This window comes from Mesoplodon densirostris, chromosome 7 (genome assembly GCF_025265405.1).
Source record: "Mesoplodon densirostris isolate mMesDen1 chromosome 7, mMesDen1 primary haplotype, whole genome shotgun sequence".
Classification (NCBI taxonomy): Eukaryota; Metazoa; Chordata; class Mammalia; order Artiodactyla; family Ziphiidae; genus Mesoplodon; species Mesoplodon densirostris.
The window spans coordinates 55,910,875-55,932,238 of record NC_082667.1 but is presented as its reverse complement, the minus strand read 5'-3'; the positions used below and the strand labels follow the sequence as shown (position 1 = coordinate 55,932,238).

The 21,364-nt window shown below is 40.3% G+C and overlaps 1 protein-coding gene across 1 annotated transcript in view; it reads right to left on the bottom strand.

Annotated features, from left to right (window-relative positions):
• The window catches only part of PAK1 (p21 (RAC1) activated kinase 1), an 86,573-nt gene that overhangs the window by 14,117 nt on the left and 51,092 nt on the right, over nt 1–21,364 (bottom strand). Inside the window, exons 6-10 of the mRNA XM_060102954.1 lie at nt 16,961–17,077; nt 13,797–13,971; nt 11,634–11,697; nt 9,000–9,048; nt 3,761–3,873 (exon numbers count right to left, since the gene is read on the bottom strand). Coding sequence (XP_059958937.1) covers nt 3,761–3,873; nt 9,000–9,048; nt 11,634–11,697; nt 13,797–13,971; nt 16,961–17,077 — 518 coding nt within the window. The remainder of the gene's footprint in view (nt 1–3,760; nt 3,874–8,999; nt 9,049–11,633; nt 11,698–13,796; nt 13,972–16,960; nt 17,078–21,364) is intronic.

Here is a 21,364-nt window from a genome sequence, read left to right as displayed (position 1 = left end):
ATTTGAGATCCATGAGACCCATACTGGGTCTTGTTCAAGATTCCATTCCCAGAAAGTGTGGCACAGTAGATGTCAATATTTACTGAATAATTCAATGAGTAAAATAAAAGATAATTGTAAATGTAAAATGAAGTATTAACTGTAAGAGCCATTGAAAAGCTGTAGAGTTTTATACACATAGCCATTATGCTGACAATGATCTCCATTTTGAATGTCTCTGATTCTAAGAATGGAATAAATTCAGTAAAGGCTGCAGAACCAAAGCTGCTTCTGGAAGCCAAGGTTTCCCAATTAGTACTGTATCCCTAGAGAGATTATGGGGCTGACATGAGTTAAAACCGATAGTCTCAGGGACTGGATCACTCAGCTCTATTATGTGATAAACAAAAACGGCACCTAGGAGAGACCTTCAAGATGGCGGAGGAGTAAGACATAGAGATCACCTTCCTCCCCACAAATACATTAGAAATACATCTACATGTGGAACAACTCCTACAGAACGTCTACGGAATGCTGGCAGAAGACCTCAGACTTCCCAAAAGGCAAGAAACTCCCCACGTACCTGGGTAGGCAAAAGAAAAAAGAAAAAACAGAGACAAAAGAATAGGGATGGGACCTGCACCTCTGGGAGGGAGCTGTGAAGGAGGAAAAGTCTCCACACACTAGGAAGCCCCTTCACTGGTGGAGATGGTGGAGGGGAGCTCTGGAGCCATGGAGGAGAGCGCAGCAACAGGGGTGCAGAGGGCAAAGTGGAGAGATTCCTGCACAGAGGATCAGTGCCGACCAATACTCACCAGCCCAAGAGGCTTGTATGCTCACCCACCAGGACGGGTGGGGGCTCGGAGCTGAGGCTCGGGCTTTGGGGGTCAGATCCCAGGGAGAGGACTGGGGTTGGCTGTGTGAACACAGCCTGAAGGGGCTAGTGCGCCACAGCTAGCCGGGAGGGAGTCCAGGAAAAAGTCTGGACCTGCCTAAGAGGCAAGAGACCATTGTTTCAGGTGCGCGAGGAGAAGGGATTCAGAGCACAGCATAAATGAGCCTCAGAGACGGGTGCGAGCCACAGTTATCAGTGCAGACACCAGACACGGGCATGAAACTCTAAGGCTGGTGCTGCAGCCACCAAGAAGCCTGTGTGCAAGCACAGGTCACTATCCACACCTCCCCTCCCGGGAGCCTATGCAGCCCGCCACTGCAGTCTACCTGAAAAACAATTCAGATTAATGATAGTAAAGATCAAAAATCTTGGAAATAGAATGGAGAAAATACAAGAAACGTTTAACAAGGACCTAGAAGAGCTCAAGAGTAAACAAACAATGATGAACAACACAATAAATGAAATTAAAAATTCTCTAGAAGGAATCAATAGTACAATAACTGAGGCAGAAGAATGGATAAGTGGCCTGAAAGATAAAATAGTGGAAATAAATACCACAGAGCAGAATAAAGAAAACAGAATGAAAAAAATTGAGGACAGGGCTTCCCTGGTGGCGCAGTGGTTGAGAGTCCGCCTGCCGATGCAGGGGACACGGGTTCGTGCCCCAGTCTGGGAAGATCCCACATGCCGCGGAGCGGCTGGGCGCGTGAGCCATGACTGATGAGCCTGCGCATCCAGAGCCTGTGCTCTGCAACAGGAGAGGCCACAACAGTGAGAGGCCCACGTACCGCAAAAAAAAAAAAAAAAAAAGCATTGAGGACAGTCTCAGAGACCTCTGGGACAACATTAAACGCACCAACATTCGAATTATATGGATCCCAGAAGAAGAAGAGAAACAGAAAGGGACTGAGAAAATATTTGAAGAGATTATAGTTGAAAACTTCCCTAATATGGGAAAGGAAATAGTCAATCAAGTCCAGGAAGCACAGAGAGTCCCATACAGGATAAATCCAAGGAGCAACATGCCAAGACACATATTAATCAAACTATCAAAAATTAAATACAAAAATAAAATAGTAAAAGCAGCAAGGGAAAAACAACAAATAACATACAAGGGAATGTCCATAAGGTTAACAGCTGATCTTTCAGCAGAAACTCTGCAAGCCAGAAGGGAGTGGCAGGACAAATTTAAAGTGATGAAAGGGAAAAATCTACAACCAAGATTACTCTATCGAGCAAGGATCTCATTCAGATTCGAAAGAGAAATTAAAACCTTTGCAGACAAGTAAAATCTAAGAGAATTCAGCACCACCAAACCAGCTTTACAACAAATGCTAAAGGAACTTCTCTAGGCAGGAAACACAACAGAAGGAAAAGACCTACAATAACAAACCCAAAACAATTAAAATGGTAATAGGAACATACATATCGATAATTACCTTAAATATAAATGGATTAATGCTCCAACCAAAAGACATAGGCTGGCTGAACGGATACAAAAACAAGACCCATACATATGCTGTCTACAAGAGACCCACTTCAGACTTAGGGACACATACAGACTGAAAGTGAAGGGATGGGGAAAGATATTCCATGCAAATGGAAATCAAAAGAAAGCTGGAGCAGCAATTCTCATATCAGACAAAATAGACTTTAAAATGAAGACTATTACAAGAGACAAAGAAGGACTCTACATAATGATCAAGGAATCAATCCAAGAAGAAGACCCAGCAATTGTAAATATTTATGCACCCAACATAGGGGCACCTCAATATATAAGGCAAATGCTAACAGCCATAAAAGGGGAAATCGACAGTAACACAATCATAGTAGGGGACTTTAACACCCCACTTTCACCAATGGACAGATCATCCAAAATAAAAATAAATAAGAAAACACACACTTTAAATGATACATTAAACAAGATGGACTTAATTGATATTTATAGGACATTCCATCCAAAAGAACAGAATACACGCTCTTCTCAAGTGCTCATGGAACATTCTCCAGGATAGATCATAACTTGGGTCACAAATCAAGCCTTGGTAAATTTAACAAAATTGATAAACCATTAGCCAGGCTCATCAAGAAAAAAAGGGAGAAGATTCAAATCAACAGAATTAGAAATGAAAAAGGAAAAGTAACAACTGACACTGCAGAAATACAAAGGATCATGAGTGATTACTACAAGCAACTCTATGCCAATAAAATGGACAACCTGGAAGAAATGGACAAATTCTTAGAAAAGCACAACCTTCCAAGACTGAACCAGGAAGAAATAGAAAATATAAACAGACCAATCACAAGCACTGAACACGAGACTGTGATTAAAAATCTTCCAACAAACAAGGATCAGAGATTTGAATTTACTACAAAGTTACCAGGGGTCAAGAATGAAACAGAACTCTTAAAAAAAAATCAAATCAAGTTCTGTAGCGTTTAGAACAAAGGAGGGGTCCCAATGTCTCGGCACTGGTGAAATCTCAAACGAAACTACTGAATGTCACATTTTAAGAGAATGCAGACAAACTAGAAGTTATTCAGCAGGGTAAGCAGGATAAGGAAAGATTTGAGATGCAGAATGATTTAAAGACCTACATGTTTGACTCAGGCAGATGGGCTGAAGGCATTCCCTGGGGTAGAACGAACAGTATCAGGATCAGCTGTGAGAAGCTACAGGGTGGTAGGGTTCAGCCTAACCCCAGAATACTGTGCAGCAATCAGAGGTGTCCACCAACATGCAGGGTCATTGGCAGAGAGCCAAGCATCATAGACGAGTCTTAAATGGAGGCAGTTCTGAGTGTTGGTGTTTCCTTCTCCCCTAAGAGTTCCACCATCCATCCATCCCAAAGGCCCTATCTCTCTGACAGGACTACCACTCCATACCTGTCCAAGTAGTTCACAATATTTGGGTTCTTGTTTTCCCTCATGACCAGGATCTCATTAATAATCAGCTCTTTCTTTGGCTGCTGCTGAAGGTTCATCTGCTTAATGGCCACCTGAAATTAGAGTACATTCAATGTACAACCAGAGTCACTCAGCATTTACTGAGCACCTACTAAGTACCAGACATCAACACTAAGGAGATAGAAATGAGTAAGATATGGTCTTAGCCCTTGAGGAAATCACAGTTCATCTCTGGAGACCAGTGGTACTCAGTGTGAGGTCCCCAGACCAGCAACATCAACATTATCTAGGGATGTGCTACAAATAAGAATTTTCAGTCCCCACATAAACCTACTGAATCAGAAATTCTGTGGGTTGTTTTTTTTGTTTTGCTTTTTTTTTTTTGTGCACAAACTTTCTATTTAATGGAAAAGTTCACTTGCTAAGTATAAGGATCATTTATTACTTGGCATTGGTACTGGTATCACTGGAGATGAGGATAAGACATATAGTTATGAAGGATTTAAATGAGGAAGTGAAAGAACTTAAAAACGGACCTTTCCATTCATCTCTTTACCTTCTTAGATCTCTACTTAATCCAAGCCCAAGTAAATAGGGACTTCCTTTTCCTCAAAAACTCTGTACTTTAATAAGCCCTCCAGGCGATTCTCATGTGCACCAAAGTGTGAAGATCAAACTTGCTACTAAATAAAATACTTATATTAGAAAAATACTTTTAAAAATCACAATATAAAAGAGGTATGCTATAACCAAAGTCCCTACAAAGTGTTACAGGAACATAAAACTGGGCCAAGAACTCTTTCACACTATCAATGCAGAGGTTTCATAAAGGGGAGATGAGTTTTTGAACTTGTTGTGGAAAAATAAATCAGAGTTGACCAGGTTAAGAAAGAATAGAAAAAGGGGATCCTTAATGTTTATGTATGAAAAAGATATTGATAGGCTTTTTGTCTACAAAAATAAACAAATTTTCACATAATACAAATTTAAGGAACACGTTAGTTTCCAAGGCACTTTTGTGCCCTTTTTTATGTGTCGGGTACTATGTAGGGTATTCTCAAATGTATTTCATTTAATCCTCTGAGACACGTTATGAGTTAAATATTACAATTGACCCCCTTTGACAGATAAGGAAATTGTGATTCAGAGAGGATGTGGGACTTGCCTACACAGCTATTCAGTAGCAAAGTCAGGATTAGAATCTCAAAAGTGACGCCCATTTATCCTGCACACACAACCAGATTAATCTTCCCCACAGTACACATTTGGTGACTCTCTCCCCTGTTCAAAGCAGAAATGGCTCCTGTTTGCCTAGAGATGCTCCTTGGCCCAACATTCGAAGTCCTTATGATCTGACCCCTATCTTACTTCTTTCTCACTGTATTCCTTCATATACTACAATCTGAGCTTCTCTCCATTTAGAACATCTTGCTCCACTGTTTTTACATGTTCCAAACCATCTTATACTTTGTATCAGACCAAAAGAAACCTCATTCTCCAGACCAGATAGGCTTTTTGCCTTCTTTAAAGCCCCATAAGATTATACTTATACCTCTCTTGTAGAACTCAGCACATACTGAATTGTATGATGATTAGTTAGGGTGTGTCTCTCGAGAAGCTTGAGAGCTCATTTGAAAGCTCAGCATCCCTGGTGCCAAGCACAGGGCCTGACACACAGTGGGTGCTCAACAAATCTTTTCAGAAATGAAGAGGAAAAGACAGAATTGAGTGGGTTGATAAATACTTTGTTTTTAAACCACAAAGAGCATTAGCAATAGGCTGCTCTATCCCATAGGAGTAGACTTTAAATTATTTCCTAAATGTTTATTCCCTAGAAATAACAGCCAAGAACATGAACACCTAACAGAACAACTAAAATTAGTCTTTCCAGAATCAGCAAGAAGTGTAGAGGATGAATAATTCAACTTTTATGGAAAAACCCCAAATTCTATTATTTCTTCAATCAAGTATGGAAAATCTTCTCCCATGAGCCAGTTCATCAGTAAGAATAGAAATGATTTTTAAAAACATTTTGATCACCTCCATTCCCTGCCCCAAGCGAGAAAAAAATTCTTTGGAGTGGAGTCTCCTATCAGGTTAGGCTTCTGGTCTGGCTGCAGCTTGCTATAACAGCTGATGTTTAGCTTTTTCTAATGTTTAAAGAGGAACACAGTGATCTAAAGGCACATTACATTAAGACTGTAAGCCCTTACAACACATACTAAGATCTGGATTCTCTGCAGCTCCTCAGGCCATCCTGGAGGATGGGACAGTGCTACTGAACCCCACAGAGGTCACTGCTGGCAGCAGCAAGGGAGAAAAGAGGCAGCCTGTGGATGACAGAGGGGGTGGCAGGACACCAGGAATCCTTTTCAATAGCTACTGACTGACTATGGGCCAGGCTAAATGCCCTTCACCTAATCAGATCCCTCCTATTCAGGCCAGCAGAGAGCACTCCTATAACAGAAAAAGAACTGGACTTGAACTCTGGGGGCCTAAGCTTTGGGGCTGAGTCTGTCACTTACTAACCTTGACCAGTCACAAGCTCTCTGAGCCTCAGTCCCTTTATCAATACTGAGGATAATAATCCCAACCCTGAATCCCCTCCTCACAGGATGGTTCTGAGAACTAAATGAGACAGTGGTCAATGTGTTACTCATACATAAGAAATGTAAATAATACAGTAAGACAGCAATGAAAATGCTAATCACTGTCATAACAGCATTTGATGAGTAACTGGCACAGAGCAGCAAGAGTGACAACGTTATCAGCAGGAATGACAGCAAAAACAAACCACCCTCCCACCACTACTGTTTACTGAATGCCAGTTCTGTCTTAGGTGCTCTTACTGACATTATCTCTGTAAAACCTAACAACAACCCTGTCAAGCAAAAATCATTATCTGCATTTCCAGGGAAGAAAATGAAGACTAAGACTTACAAGAAAGTTGCCCAAGGTCATAATCAATGCATTCAGGTTCATATGACTTCAAAGCCACTTCCAGTCTATTCTTTCTATTACACACATTCCCTCTAAAAAATGGATTTGAAAATTAATTGCTGGATCTGTAACTGGGAGATTTCCAGCACTAATATGCTAATCTTCTTACATATGACAGACAATAGCTCTCCTCTTCTCAGCTGGATAACTCCCAATAAGCACTCGCTCACAAACACAGAGTATCTCGATAGCTGCACTAAAGATTTACACTCCCTGGGGGAGGAAATGAGGCCTTCCTGGCTACACTGCATTAGCCACCCTAATGGATTCCCTTCCATTCATAGTTTTTTAACCACAAGGCAGGCACATAGTGAAGTCAAGCTGGCCACTTCTCCTGTGGCCAGCTGCTCACACATGGAGCCTCAAGGCCTTCCAGGAACCAGCCAGCACCAGCCTGCCTCCCATTAAGGGCTGTGAGGCCCCAGAGGCCAGAAACACGACAAGGGGCCGTGGTGCCTAACCTTAGCTCTGCTGCAGCCTTGCAGCCCAGAAAGCACAAGTTAAAATTTTAGAATCAAAAGATTCTAACCCAGCCCTTGCTAACTGCTACTAGCACAACCCTGCAAAAGTTACTTAAACTGAGTCTCAAATTCCTCATCAGTAAAAAGGAAATAATATTACCTACCTCATAGGGTTCTTTTTAATATTAATATTTAATATAACCTCCTTTTTTCTATCTCTACCTCCAATACAGCATATTTAAAATCAGCAGAATGATACCATCCTTCCTTCTTTACCATTATTTTGTCACAGGTTCCTGTCCAGCATTATAAGAGTTTTATATGTACACAATAGAAAGTATGGTTTCTTACATTTATATATATGATTTTAATGCCTGAATCTTTCACATAGTTCTTAGCGCAAAGTGTAGCATAAAGCAAATGTTCAGTAAACATTCTTTAGAATAAATAAATACAAATAAAAATTAATATATATGTAATTCTTAGTTTATGGTATATTTTCGCACGCATTACTTCACTCAACTCATTCACATTTTGTGAGGTATATGTTATCATGCACATTTTATAAATAAATAAAATTCAGGCTTAGGAGGTCAGATTACTTGCCCAAGGTTTTATAAGTAAGTAAAGGTAAACATCTAGGTTATTGGATTCTCACATCAAAGAACAATTAATAAATCTTTAAACATAATAATGTGTTTTTTTTTTAAGTTGACTTACCCTCGATGGAGCCTCAATATTTGGCTCAGACACTTGTAAAAGCCTGACAAGAGCACAGTGAGGTACGTGCTTTCCCTATTAACCATGACTTCTCCAGTACACCATGGGGTTTCAACCACCAAACATATAAAAGCAGGTCCTAGTAGCCTCCCTCAGAAGAGCCCAACTCTGTTTTCACTGGAACAGGAGGTGCCTCTCTTAAGCTCTGAGGCCCATTAGTCTTTTGAACTAAGATCTTCCCCAGGCAACTCCCATATACAACCCACCTTCCAACATTCCTGCTCTGCAACCAAACAGTACAATACAAAGAAATTTCAAACATTCTAGATTCCCTTCATGGCTTCCTTCTGCTGAAAATAAGATCTTAGGTATCAGGCTTTAGCAATAAGATCAGAGCCTTACCAGCTTATGAAATGTGAGAGACAAAGAGGTGCCTCCAAATGAGGACTTCAATGTCTACTGGAATCCTGGGCACAGAGTAATGGAAGGACCACTAGACTGGGAGGCAAGAGACATATGTTTAAATCTCTTCTATATCAGATTTCTCTCCCAAGCACCAGACTTGTAAAAATAATTGTCCACCAGGCAGTTTCACAAGAAAGTCTCTCAGGCAACATCTAACTCCCTCAAATCTGTACCTCCTCCTTTGTTCTTTCTCCTTGACTAGTACCACTCACTTGTGAGCCATCCTCACATTCATCGAATTCTGTCATATCTACTTAAGTACCTCTCAAATTCATCCACTTCTCCCCACCCATACTATGCTATCACTTTAGTCCAGACCATCATCTCTCACATGGAATTACACAGTAACCTCCTGACTCATTGCTCCACTCTTATCTCCCCCAATCTCTTCTCTACACTGTAGCCACAGTGACTTTTTCCAAAATCTGTAAATCCCATCATGTTAAGGAGTTCTAGTCTGTAATACTGAGAAACTAGAAGTGTCCCAATTGAGCTAAGAAGGGCAAAAACTTAACAAAAAGAAAAAAGAAACAGTGGAATTGAAGGAGTAGTAGTTGGTGGTGGATACTTACCTCCTGTCCTGTGGCCACATCCATTGCAGTGTACACAGTGCCTGAAGCACTGAACAACAGGTGGGGGAAAGAAAAAAAACAGGTGTTAGATGAAGTGACATTTGTCAAATGAAGCTCTACACACAATCTGGCAATGCAAGTGTTAATAAAAATAGCAGCAAAAATAATCCTCCCCATTGCCTCTCCCACTCCACTCTCATGAGAGGCAGTATGTAGTAGTAAGGAGAATATATGCTCTAGTGGCCATCAGGAAGTGAGGGAAGAAAGGAGGGACGGAGGAAGAAAGGCAGAGAAATAGTAGGAATAATGCTAGGAATGTAATCATGTCCATTCTAAATGACTAAAAACCACACTTTATGCCTATAACCATGAACCCTGTGTGTTTGTAGATGAGTGATATGCAACAATATTTGTAACCTTACATGTCAGTATGTCAGATTTATATGATGCGATTGAAAGAAACTTAAAATTCTATGTACTGCAAAAATGTATTCTAGGCAAGCTCTGTGATTATGCTTCCCAGGGAAGTCAGGTCAATTCGGGGGAAAAGTCACTTGTAAGTTTGCCTGGAAGACAGAAATTATGGTCACCAGCTTCCCAACTACAACTCTTTAGTTAGGATCCTAGCTACATGTCAGGAAGTTGATATCATAAGATATGGACAATCAAATAAGGATGGGATTCTTTGCATTGGCAGTTATTTCCCCATTGCCTGATCATCCTACCTCTAGACATCTTCTGTCATAAAGCTGATGTCTATATTCCTGTCCCCATTCTCCACTATCCCACCAGATATACCATTCTTAAAGGGCAAATATGCCCAGTCCTTGGGGAACTGGACATTTTGAGACTGTGTCTCCATGATTACAGAGGCTCAGAAGCTATTGAAGCCCACTGGTTAGTTCCTGATTGTTTCTGCCTCAAATAGACATATGATTAGACATATGAATTCCAGGTCAAAAAAACCTTCAGGTCTTAAAGGGGAAAAAAAAACAAGCAAAATTATAATAGTACTAATTTATCTTATTTGTGTGCCGTGTACAGTTTTAAAATCATGGAACATGGAAGCATCAGCATAGGTGCTTAACACATATTGCATTCCTCCCTTAGCACTAACACACCTGTCAAGTAAGCAAGGAAAAAAACTTTTGCAGATAGTGCCCATTTATGGACCTCATACATCTGAACACACACACCAGCAGTTTGGGAGGTGAAAGACCCTGAATCCACAACCCCTTTTGCTTAAATGAAGAAACTGAAGTCCAGAGATAGGACCTGACTTGCCCACACTTGTCTGTGTACCTTTCTGCTACGTTAATATCTCAGTGTAATTATCTAAAGGAAATACCATCCCAGATTACTCTGAGTCAAGCAAAACAATTTCTTCTCAAGGTGTTAACTACCTTATACCGGTTCAGACTCACAAAAGCACCAGACCAGGAAAAAATGAGATGCACTCAAGTCCAGGGTTGTTTTGAGGATTGAATTAAACAATAGATGCAAATAACAGATGTAAGCTGTAGAGTACTGTACAAATACAACATCAGTATATTATGCATTACTTTATCTTATTTCAGAAGTTCTTGGATGCATAAAAAAGAAAACTAAAACAGAAAGCATCAATTACTTCATTAACAACAATGCTTTCACTCAAGTAACACTGAGAGCTTTCTACAAGCCAGACACTTCAGTTTCTTTTTAATTTTAGCTAATTGGGTATATCTGTAGAAATTTTATTATTTTTCTTTTTTATACAGAGGTATAACTTACCTAAAGTAATCTGCACAAATCTCAAGTATACAATTTGATGATTTTTCAATATGTACACACCTACATGTTCACCATCACGATCACCCCTGAAGGTTCTCTCTTACCACATCCCAATCAACACTCCCCTTCCAGACGCAATGATTATTCTGACTTATATTAGCATTAGTTTTGCCTGTTCTTTAACTCCATATAAATAAAATCATACAGCATCTGCTCTTTTGTATCTGGCTTCTCTTACTCAAAATAATGGCCACTTTTAAGACTTATCACAGTACATTATAATTTTTTGTTTGACTGTCTATCTCCTTCTGTAGACATGGGGTCTCTGAAGGGAGAGACTGATTCATAGCTGTATTCACAGTGCCTAGCACCTAACAGGAATTCAGTTAAGATTTGCTGAGTTCGGTACATTGAGGGCAGTATACAAGATGCAGAAAAGGAATCAGAGAGCAGGAGACATGAATTCTGGCTTCCACTAGAAAAGCAGATCCCATTGTACTAGCAGAAGAGTCTGCAGTTCTGAGTCTTCCATTTCATATCAGTGCTGGTAGGTCTCAGCATCAGGTAAACAGGGTTAATCTGGAAAAGCAGAGCTATAATTTGGGAAGAAGGTTTTGTGCTAAGAAAATAAATAGGTTTTTCACTCTCACCACAGGTGTATTTTTAGCAACCATGTCAGCTAATGGCACATCTCACATATTAAACGTAATTCTGTAAACCTGAGGTCAGCCTAACAAAACACCTTCAGATGGGTGAGGTGGAGAAAGAAGAAGATTTATGAGAGGCAAAACAAAAGCAAAATCATATATACCAGCACACACAATTTTAAGTCATTTTTCTAGGGAAGAAAATGCCCCTACTAACCCTTGTCCAATCTTCTCAAACCGTGTGTATTTCTTCTTAGGATCGCCCACACTCACTATGCTCCCTTTGAAAGAAACAGAGAACATGAATCCGTTTTTCCCAGATCAACATACAAAACAGGCCCCATATTTTCCCAAATGCTAAGCTGGCAAGGATTAAAGAACTATCTCCAATACCTAAAAACCACACTAAGCAGGTCCTTAGTTTTCCCTCTTTAAGTTTCAACCAGAAGTTTCATCCCCTTACCGCTTTTATTCATAGTACTCTAATCCAATTCTAAACTCCTAAAAGTTATTCATTGATTTTAAAATCCATTCATTCAATAGACATTTACTCATTTTAACATGCTCACTTACTATGTACTAAGCTCTATGTTGAATGCAACAAATAAAGAGATAGATGAGACACAGTTAAGACAGTCTCTGCTCCCAAGAAGCTCTAATCTCAGAGGAGACAGACAATAAGTATAAAGTTCCATGAAAATATAATAACTGTGGTGATACAGAAGGAGGCAAAAATATAGACTGGAAAGGCTTCAGGAGGGAAGTGATATCTGGACTAATTTTTACAGGGTTAGTAGGAATTAGCCAGGGAGAGAAAGTCAAGAAAGGTTTACAACAGAAAGTACTTCAAGTACAAAGACACAGAGGTATGAGAGAGTTGACAGTTTCAAAAAAAGTATTCTGGAGATGGTAAAACTGAGGCCCACAGAAAGGAAGATACTTCCCCTCAAGGTCACACAGCAAACTGGTGTCAGAGCTAAGATTAGGAGCTTGGTTTTGGTCTCCCAGTCCAAAGCCCTTTCTACTAATACCAATTACTAGTATTTGGTACTTTTCACATACATTATTTCATCTGACTTACAAATGAGACAGGTATTAACATCCCTATTTAAAAGATGAGAAAAAGGAGGGCCAGAGAACAGTAGGAAATCACCCAACATGCAAGTTAGTGGCTGTGCTTCAACCCAAGGGTCCATAAGTCCCAGGCCAGTCTGCTTTCCATAATTCTATGTTCTAAGTATTACTGTTTAAAAAAAAATCTGGTTCAGAGAAAAAGAATACATACAAGAGTAAACAGACGGCTAGGTAAGTGGCTTTTCTTATTTCATCATTTCGTAAGGGCTCCGGGCAAGGGCAACTTTTAAAAGAGTGAATTTTTTTTAAAAAGTCAAGTAGGAATTATCAGGACAAAATCGAGAGCTGCTAAGCTGAGGAACCAGAAACCTCAGGTTTAAAAAGCAATGCCAGTGTGCAGACTTGACCAAATCAGTCACATCACATCCTCTTTAGAAGTAGATAAGTTCAAAGAATAAATCAAAGACCTTGTCAGATGATTCTTCCGAGCCTACAGACCAACCCAGTCCTTTCTTCTCATATGAATTCTCCTGCAGATTACTGAAAAAGAGAAGCAAGCTACCCTAATATTTCTGGTCACCAAAAAAAAGTAAAATGGAAGTTTCCACCTGACTGCAAGAAACAGCATGTTCTGATTACAGGAGCACAAGTTGCGCTCTAACCCCAGCTCTGCCACTTTTTGGCTGTGTGAATTTTCGCAGAGTATTTAGCATTGCTAGCCTCAAATACCTTAACTGCAAAAAATGAGGATTATAATGTCTGTCTTCAAGGGTTAAAATGAGGAGTAAATGAAAAAAAAATCAAGAAAATGCCTTGCTTGTCATTTGGTACATAGCACAGGCTCACAAAATGTTAGTTTCCCTTACTTCTTTTCCTTCAGCCAAGATGGCAGATCCGTCTTCTGTCAACAGAAACATCAATAATCAACATAGCACTCTTTCCCACCAGGTTTAGACAAGGCCTCAGTCTTTCTCAACACAACATTCCAGACTATTCACTAGGTAAAAGCTATTTGTCATCTCCATAACCCATGCCCAGTGGTAAGTGATTTCTAGCCCTTGAAGTGGGCTATCCACGCTATCATCACATTCCCATCCTAATGTTGCATCTAATCAGCACTGGTGAGACAGAGGAGGTGGGTGCAAGGACAGGTGAAGAGAAGCACAGTCTGACTAAGATATAAAGCACAGCCAGCCAGCCACATACACGTAGCGCAGAACCAAGATCTTTATAGCAATAGAATTCCACCTTTGTGCTTGGCCAGTCACATACCAGAGGGAAATTCAAAAACCTGGAAAGTGCTTACGTAATTTCTCCAAGATCTCCTCATCAGACATTTTTGGCTTCTTCTTCTGCTTCTCAGTATTCCGGGTCAGAGCATCTGGCGTAGTGGTACTATTCTCAGTAGGTGAAATGGGAGATGTAGCCACATCCCGAGTTGGAGTAATAGGAAGTGGTTCAATCACGGACCGTGTGTATACCTGCATTTTTGGTGCAAAAATTTGGCAAGGCCAGTCTCCCTTAGATGTGTGTGTTAGAACATCCACAGAAGAACAAATCCCAGTAAATTCATCCCTTCTCCTAGGTCAAAATCTATGTTACTCTTCCTCTATACTCAGGCTGTGAGGATGGAATGGCCTTCCTTGTTCTCACTATACACAACAAGGTTTAGTGAGAGTCTGAGCACTTAAGATATTCAGTACAAGTTAGACAACTCTCATTATAAACAGTTTAAAGGACATTCTATCATTAGATGGGAATTCCCTTCATCTGTAAAATTCTATTCTTTCCCAAGCTGAAATGAATATCCTGTATTCCCATAGTACTTTCCACGGCTAATACAACACAACAGTATCTTCATTTGAGTTACTGCCTCTTTAAATCCTGAACCCTCACAGAGAAGGAACAGCAATTGTTCTTCTTTAAGAGGCAGTAACAGTGTAGTCATTTAGATCACAGACTCTGGAACCTGACTGCCTGGACTTAAATCCCAATTCTTATTCTTACCTTGTATGACTTTGGGCAGATTATTTAACTTCTCTATGCTTTAGTTTCCTCATTTGTAAAATGGTGATGTTAGTGATACCTATTTTATAGAGCTGCTGTGTAATAAATTAATTAATGTGTGAAATGAGTAACATCACACCCAAAAGACACTAAGCTTTCAAATTTTGGCAAATATTATTATATTTCTTATTCATTCATTTACTTAATAAACATTTACTGAGAATCTATTCTTTGCTTTGCTGTACAAAATGCTGCCCCATCCACTATTCCTGTGAAGGAAGTCTTAGAGAAAGTCCTAACTGCAAGGCAAAAGGGATAAATGTATACTATTAACGTACAGAAGAAGTGATCATACGTTATACTGCCTTTCCCCAGGAGATGCATCAAGGCATTTATCACCTTTTTTCATAAAAATATCACAACAATTTTTTGGTTAGTCTATAAGCTCTATGAAGACAGAGAATCTGTGTCATTCATTCCTGAGCTCCTATATCTAACCAGTTGCCTAACAGAAAGCAAGCATTCAGGAAAATGTTTGATGAATTGATGAATAAATAAATAGGATTCTTCAGCTGGATCTTGAAGGATGGATATGATTTTAATAGGTAGAAAAGGGAGAGAACTTTCCACATAGTGGAAACAGCAATAAGTCAAGACACAGATCAGAGACTACAGCTTCTTTCCTGACTATTCCAGCATAATGATTTCTTAATTTTCTTTTCTTGTACATGTAGACAAACTATATCCCTGGCACCTAAACCTGTACTTTCATGCCTTCTCCTCCTCCTTTAGTTCTCTTGACATTCCTCCTTAAGGGCATGAACCCTGCCTTTTCCTTCTCTAAAATTCTCTTTTTCTGGCTCCCAACACAGGTCTGCTCACATAAAAAGGTCACTGTGCTATGCTGGAATACAACCTGGACCTGGGGTCAATTACCTGCTTTCAGTTCTAGCTCTTTTGCTTACTTAGAGACTTTGGGTAGATCAATTTACCTCTCCAAATCTCAGCTTCTTCTATAAATTAGGAATTAACAATGTCTTTTTAGAAAGGAATGCTATCAAGATCAAATTTATCAATTCATTCAATACTAACTGCCTTTCTAAAACCTTCCAAGAGCTATGTTAAGCACTGCAAATACATACATATATATATGTATTTGCATATATATGTGTGTGTATATGTATATGTGTGTGTGTGTATACACACACACACACACACGAGTTTGTGGTTTAGTGGGAAAAATTTTTAAATGAACATACTTGCAAAACAAAAAAAACATAGCAATATGAGATATCCTGAGAACTCTCCAATTTTGAAGCTCATTTTCCTTAAAGTGACTTTGTAGCCTACAGAAAGGGTGATTCCACAGATTCTGCTTATAAATTCTAATCCTAAAAGGTCATCTAATCCACCTGAATTTCCTCCACAGCATCTCCATAGTCAGTCAACCAACATCTGCTTGAACACTTCCACGAATTCTCTAATCCAGAGACAATCTTTTTTTGTATTATCACAGAGTTTAAGCCCTAGATCATTCTTTCATTATGAAGCTCTTGTCATGATAAAAAGTCCAAACAAAGAAACACTAGTAGAGTATCATCTGATGAGAGATCAGTGCTCAATGATGCTAAATCATGTAAAAGGCAGATTGTGCCAAGTGAGGGCAGAGGGACCTGGCTATTCAGAGATGCAAGAACCTCAAAAGAAGTTAAATAAAAATCACTGCCAACATCCAGCATCAAAATGCACTCCTGGGCTTCCCTGGTGGTGCAGTGGTTGAGAGTCTGCCTGCCGATGCAGGGGATATGGGTTCATACCCCCGTCCGGGAGGATCCCGCATGTCACGGAGTGGCTGGGCCCATGAGCCATGGCCGCTGAGCCTGCGCGTCCGGAGCCTGTGCTCCGCAACGGGAGAGGCCACAACAGTGAGAGGCCCGCGCACCACCAAAAAAAAAAAAAAAAAAAAAGCACTCCTGATGTCCAGCATATTAATAGCACTAATGTTTTTATAAATTCTCTTGAGTCTTACAGTATCATCAATGATGTACAAAGAGGCTGAACACTGCACATTTAACAGAGAAAAAAAAAATCTATAGCAGGCTAATATATTGTGTCCCAGGAGACTGGAATAATTTATGTTAGTCTTGCACTAAGTAACATTAATTCTGTGTATCTTTCTGTATGTGAAGAACAGGCTAAGTAAACTAGGCCCAAGTTGGTACAAAGACCAATTATCTAGGACACTTCGGGACTATGTGCAAACTAATGATAAATAAATACACCACTTCTTGTCTTTAATCAAACAGAAAATACCTTTCAATCAAGGTAATTTGGTGATTTCACCACCTGCAAAATCTAAGGACCGCTACCAGATTATTAAACCTCTAGGCCTCAGCACCCACCCCTCACTCCCCCTCCAAACTCTAATAAATCACAAAGCTGTCCACGTCCCCAAAGACTCACAGATTTTGTGTGCTCTGGGCGTGGAGCAATCACTGGAGGTGGGGTAGCATCATCATCATCATCTTCATCTTCTGAAACTGGTAGCACTGCAGGGGTCTCAGACACCGTCTTCACGTTCTGCACAGTGGAGAAAAGCCAGATTCCTCATGTCCAGCTGACATGCAACTTAAGCTACCAGAGTCACCAATCTCCCAAAAGAAACCTTCTCCTGACACTCCTTCTGAAACACACATCAGCCTCAAGACTGGCTACTTTTGTGTAGTCTCAGGAACTCAGCCACCTTCCCTCTCTTCTTTTAGATACCACTCCCCACTCAGGCCCTTGGGGGCTTCCTTCTCCCACCTAAAGCCTAACTGTTGGTGGGGAAACCAGCTTACAGCTTCTCTAAGTGCCTAGCCCAATCCAAACCCTGAACACAAGATCATAGTTCCTTCTTCTGTGAATTTTACTCTCTACGCTAAAGAGAGGATAAAGTACAAAATGTAAGGGAGGGATCAAAAGTTTGGGATTTCACAAAGTTTATCATTGTAATTCTTTAGTCCTTTCTGATATGGTAAGTGGAAGTCCTGAGAGGCCTTTCCCTCTCCTTTTCCTTTATGAAAACCTACTGCAACGATTATGCCATCAGGTGCCCTCGCCTCAACGTGGAGATACAGAACATCAGGAGACCTTGTCTCGAGAAGACAATGAGTTTTCCCCCAGATTGGATGCTATCTATTTCATTAAGCTTTGGCCCTGTCCTGGAATGAACCTTACCAGCACCACTAATTGAATATGCCATAATCTCAGCAACTTGATTTTCCCATGTAAACTGTACCAAAGCTGGGCTAAGACTGGCAGGTTTTAGGGCAGGTCCAGGCAAAAAGATCATACCATTACTGTTTATAACACATATTCAAGAGACAAAATAGCTCCAAAACATGAGATTTTTGATAGAGATTAAATGATTACAGTGTAGGGCCAGAGAAGCAAGGGATTTTTTGTATATATTGATATAACTCAACAGTTTCAGATATTTTCAGAGCATCTGCTTTGTGCTCAGTAAGATACTGTGATGGATGCTTTTGATATAAATGTACAAAAATGAAAAAGATGGCCCATGTCCTAAAGCAGCTCACCATATGATGCAGGAGACAGAGGGACAATTCCCTTCTGCTGCCATTTGGGGCCTCTGGAGAGAGGAATGTCAGGAGTCAGAATGACAGGGGATAAGTGAAGGAACTGTCTAGTCAGATGCTAGTCTAGAGCTACTGTGTGGGAGCCTGATCTTTACTACATTTGACATACTAAGATAAAGAAAACTGGCAAGTTCATAGATTCTAACAGGGCCTCCAGTGCAGGGCATAACTAGAAAACTGCCAGTGACTGGCATATGTAAGCAACTAGCTTTGGTGATCACAGGCAACGAATCCATCCTCTGGGTCTCAAGTCTCATCACTCGAGGAACATGGAAGAATAGGACAGGGATAATTTGAGGGGTGACCCTAAGTCACTTTTAGTTCTAAAATCCAATAGAGGCTCTTCCCTTGTCAAAGCACATATTTTGATATTTTTCTGCTCTAATTTCTTTTCTCCCCAATATTTCACTCAGCAAAATTTAACTAGGAACCCAAAATGGGAATGAGGTTAACTCAGCAGCCTCTTCATCATCAGGTGAAGAGGCCCTAGGGCTGACTAATGTAGACTATAAACACTTGTTTGTTGCCTCCTAAAACTCTATAAAGAAGGGGATTTCATCACCTTTCTTAGCAACACATTCTGTTTTCCACAGGTGATGGCTTTGTGTGGTAGTATTAACAACTACCAGAATCAAGAGATTTAGGTTTTTGTCCCAGATTTTTATTTCTTATCCCTGTGTTCTTTGGCAAGGCTGTCCCACTCTAAGCTACAGTTTCTCATCCATAAAATGGAGGTGATGACAGAAGCTCTCTGCCTACCTCAGAGGGCCACTGGGAGGAAGAAATGAAGTGATGTGAGTATACAAGCACTTTGTAAATAGCAAGGGGCTAGAAAGATGTAAGGAATCAATTAAATTATCATTATGTTTAATAACCACAAACCTCTTTTTTAAGAAGTGACTTCAACTCACCCATTCATTCACTGTGTACCAGGCTCTATTCAAAGCTCTGGGGCTATACTGAAGAACAAATTAGATAAAGTGCCTGGTTTTATGGATTACATTTAAGAAGATACAGTCAAAATTAATCACCAACTGCCAGGCAGTAATAAGATAAACATAGGAGAATAGAGATTGATTGAGGGTAGGGAATTATTACTTTACATAGAGTAGTCATGGAAAGGCCTCTCTAATGGCCTGAATGAAATAAGAAAATGAGCCATCAGACCCTCTGGGAAAAGAATATTCCTGGCAGATGGAAGAAATACAAAGACTCTGAGAGAAGGGGACATGCTTGGTGTGTTCCCAAAACCTCCAGGTGCCTACCTATACTACTGAGAAGTGCTTATGATTTTAAAACTGCTGAACTTTGGGTAAAAACATAGGAATCTCTGATGTTCTGGCCCAGGATTGCTCCCATCAATCCCACCCTAGCTCCATCAGAGGAGGGGTTCTTCCAGGACGAGGTAGGCTGTAACTATGGGACCCAAGAGGGCTTACATTCATTTGAAGCAGTGGGCAATGCCCAGGCCCAGTGGTGCCATCAATGGAAGTGACCTCCCAGAGGTAGTAGCAGGAGAGTGTCAACTACTAGTAGCCTGGGGTTGCAATCCTGAATAAGGCAAACAAATTCTGGCCAAAGGTACAGCAGGCACTAGAGAGAGGCCCCATACTAGTCATACATGCCTGGCTCTGTGCATGTACATAAAAACTTCAGAAGAGCCAAGCAGAAAGTAAAAGTTTCTGGACAGCCCTGAAAGAGGTCTCAATAATTAGCAAGGATATAGATTTTAACAACACTATCAATCAACTCAACCTAACTGACATGTACAAAACTTTCCACCCAAGTTCTACAGAACACACATTACTTTTAACCACTTATGGATAATTCTTCAGATAGAACATATGCTGGGCCATAAAACATATCTCAATAAATTGTGAATGACTGAAAACACACAAAATGTATTCTTTAGGGCTTCCCTGGTGGCGCAGTGGTTGAGAGTCCGCCTGCTGATGCAGGAGACACGGGTTCGTGCCCCGGTCCGGGAAGATCCCACATGCCGCGGAGCGGCTGGGCCCGTGAGCCATGGCTGCTGAGCCTGCATGTCCGGAGCCTGTGCTCTGCAATGGGGGAGGCCACAACAGTGAGAGGCCCATGTACCGCAAAAAAAAAAAAAGTATTCTTTAACCACAGTAGAGTTAAATTAGAGATAAACAACAAAAAGGAAATTTCTCCAAAGAAGATAAACAAATGCCAAAAAGCACAGGAAAAGATGCTCAACGTCATTATTAGGAAACGCAAATCAAAACCACAATGAGATACCACTTCATATCCACTGAGATGGCTATAATCAAAAGACAGACAATAGGGACTTCCCTGGTGGTCCAGTGGCTAAGACTCCACACTCCCAATGCAAGGGGCCCAGGTTCAATCCCTGGTCAGGGAACTAGATCCCACATGCCACAACTAAAGATTCCACATGCCGCAACTAAAAGATCCCACATGCTGCAACTAAAAAGATCCCGCACGTGGCAATGAAGATCCCCATGCCACAACTAAGACCCGATGCAGTCAAATAAATAAATAAATATTTTTTTAAAAAGACAGACAATAACAAATGTGGGGGAAGATATGGAGAAATTAGAAGCCTCCTAACGTTGGTGGGACTGTAAAAAGGTGCAGCCACTGTGGAACACAGCCTAGCAGCTCCTCAAAAGGTTAAACATAGAGTCACCATATGACTCAGAAATTCTACTCCTAGGTATATACCAAATAGAAATGAAAACATAGATCCACACCAAAACTTGTACATGAATGTTAGTATGAGCATTATTTAGAATAGCCAAAAAGAATAAACAAGCCAAATGCCCATCAACTGATGAATGTAAAAAATGTAGTATATCAATACAATAGAATATTACTCAGACATAAAAAGGAATCGTGCTGATACATGCTACAACACGGATGAACCTCACAAGATTTTAAGTGAAAGAAGCTAGACACAAAAGACTACATGCTATACAAGTCCATTTATATAAAATGTCTAGAAAAGGTAAATTTATACAGACAGAAAGAAGATCAGTGGTTTCCTAGGGTTGGGCGTGGGAGTTTGAATGAAGTGTAAATGAGTACAAGGGAACTTTTGTGGTGGTGGCAATATTCTAAAACTAGACTAGTGATAGTTGCACAAGTCTATAAATTTAATAAAATCATTGAACTGTACAATCAGTGTGGGTGAATTTTATGGTATGTAAATAACACCTCAATAATGCTGCCTTTTAAAAGT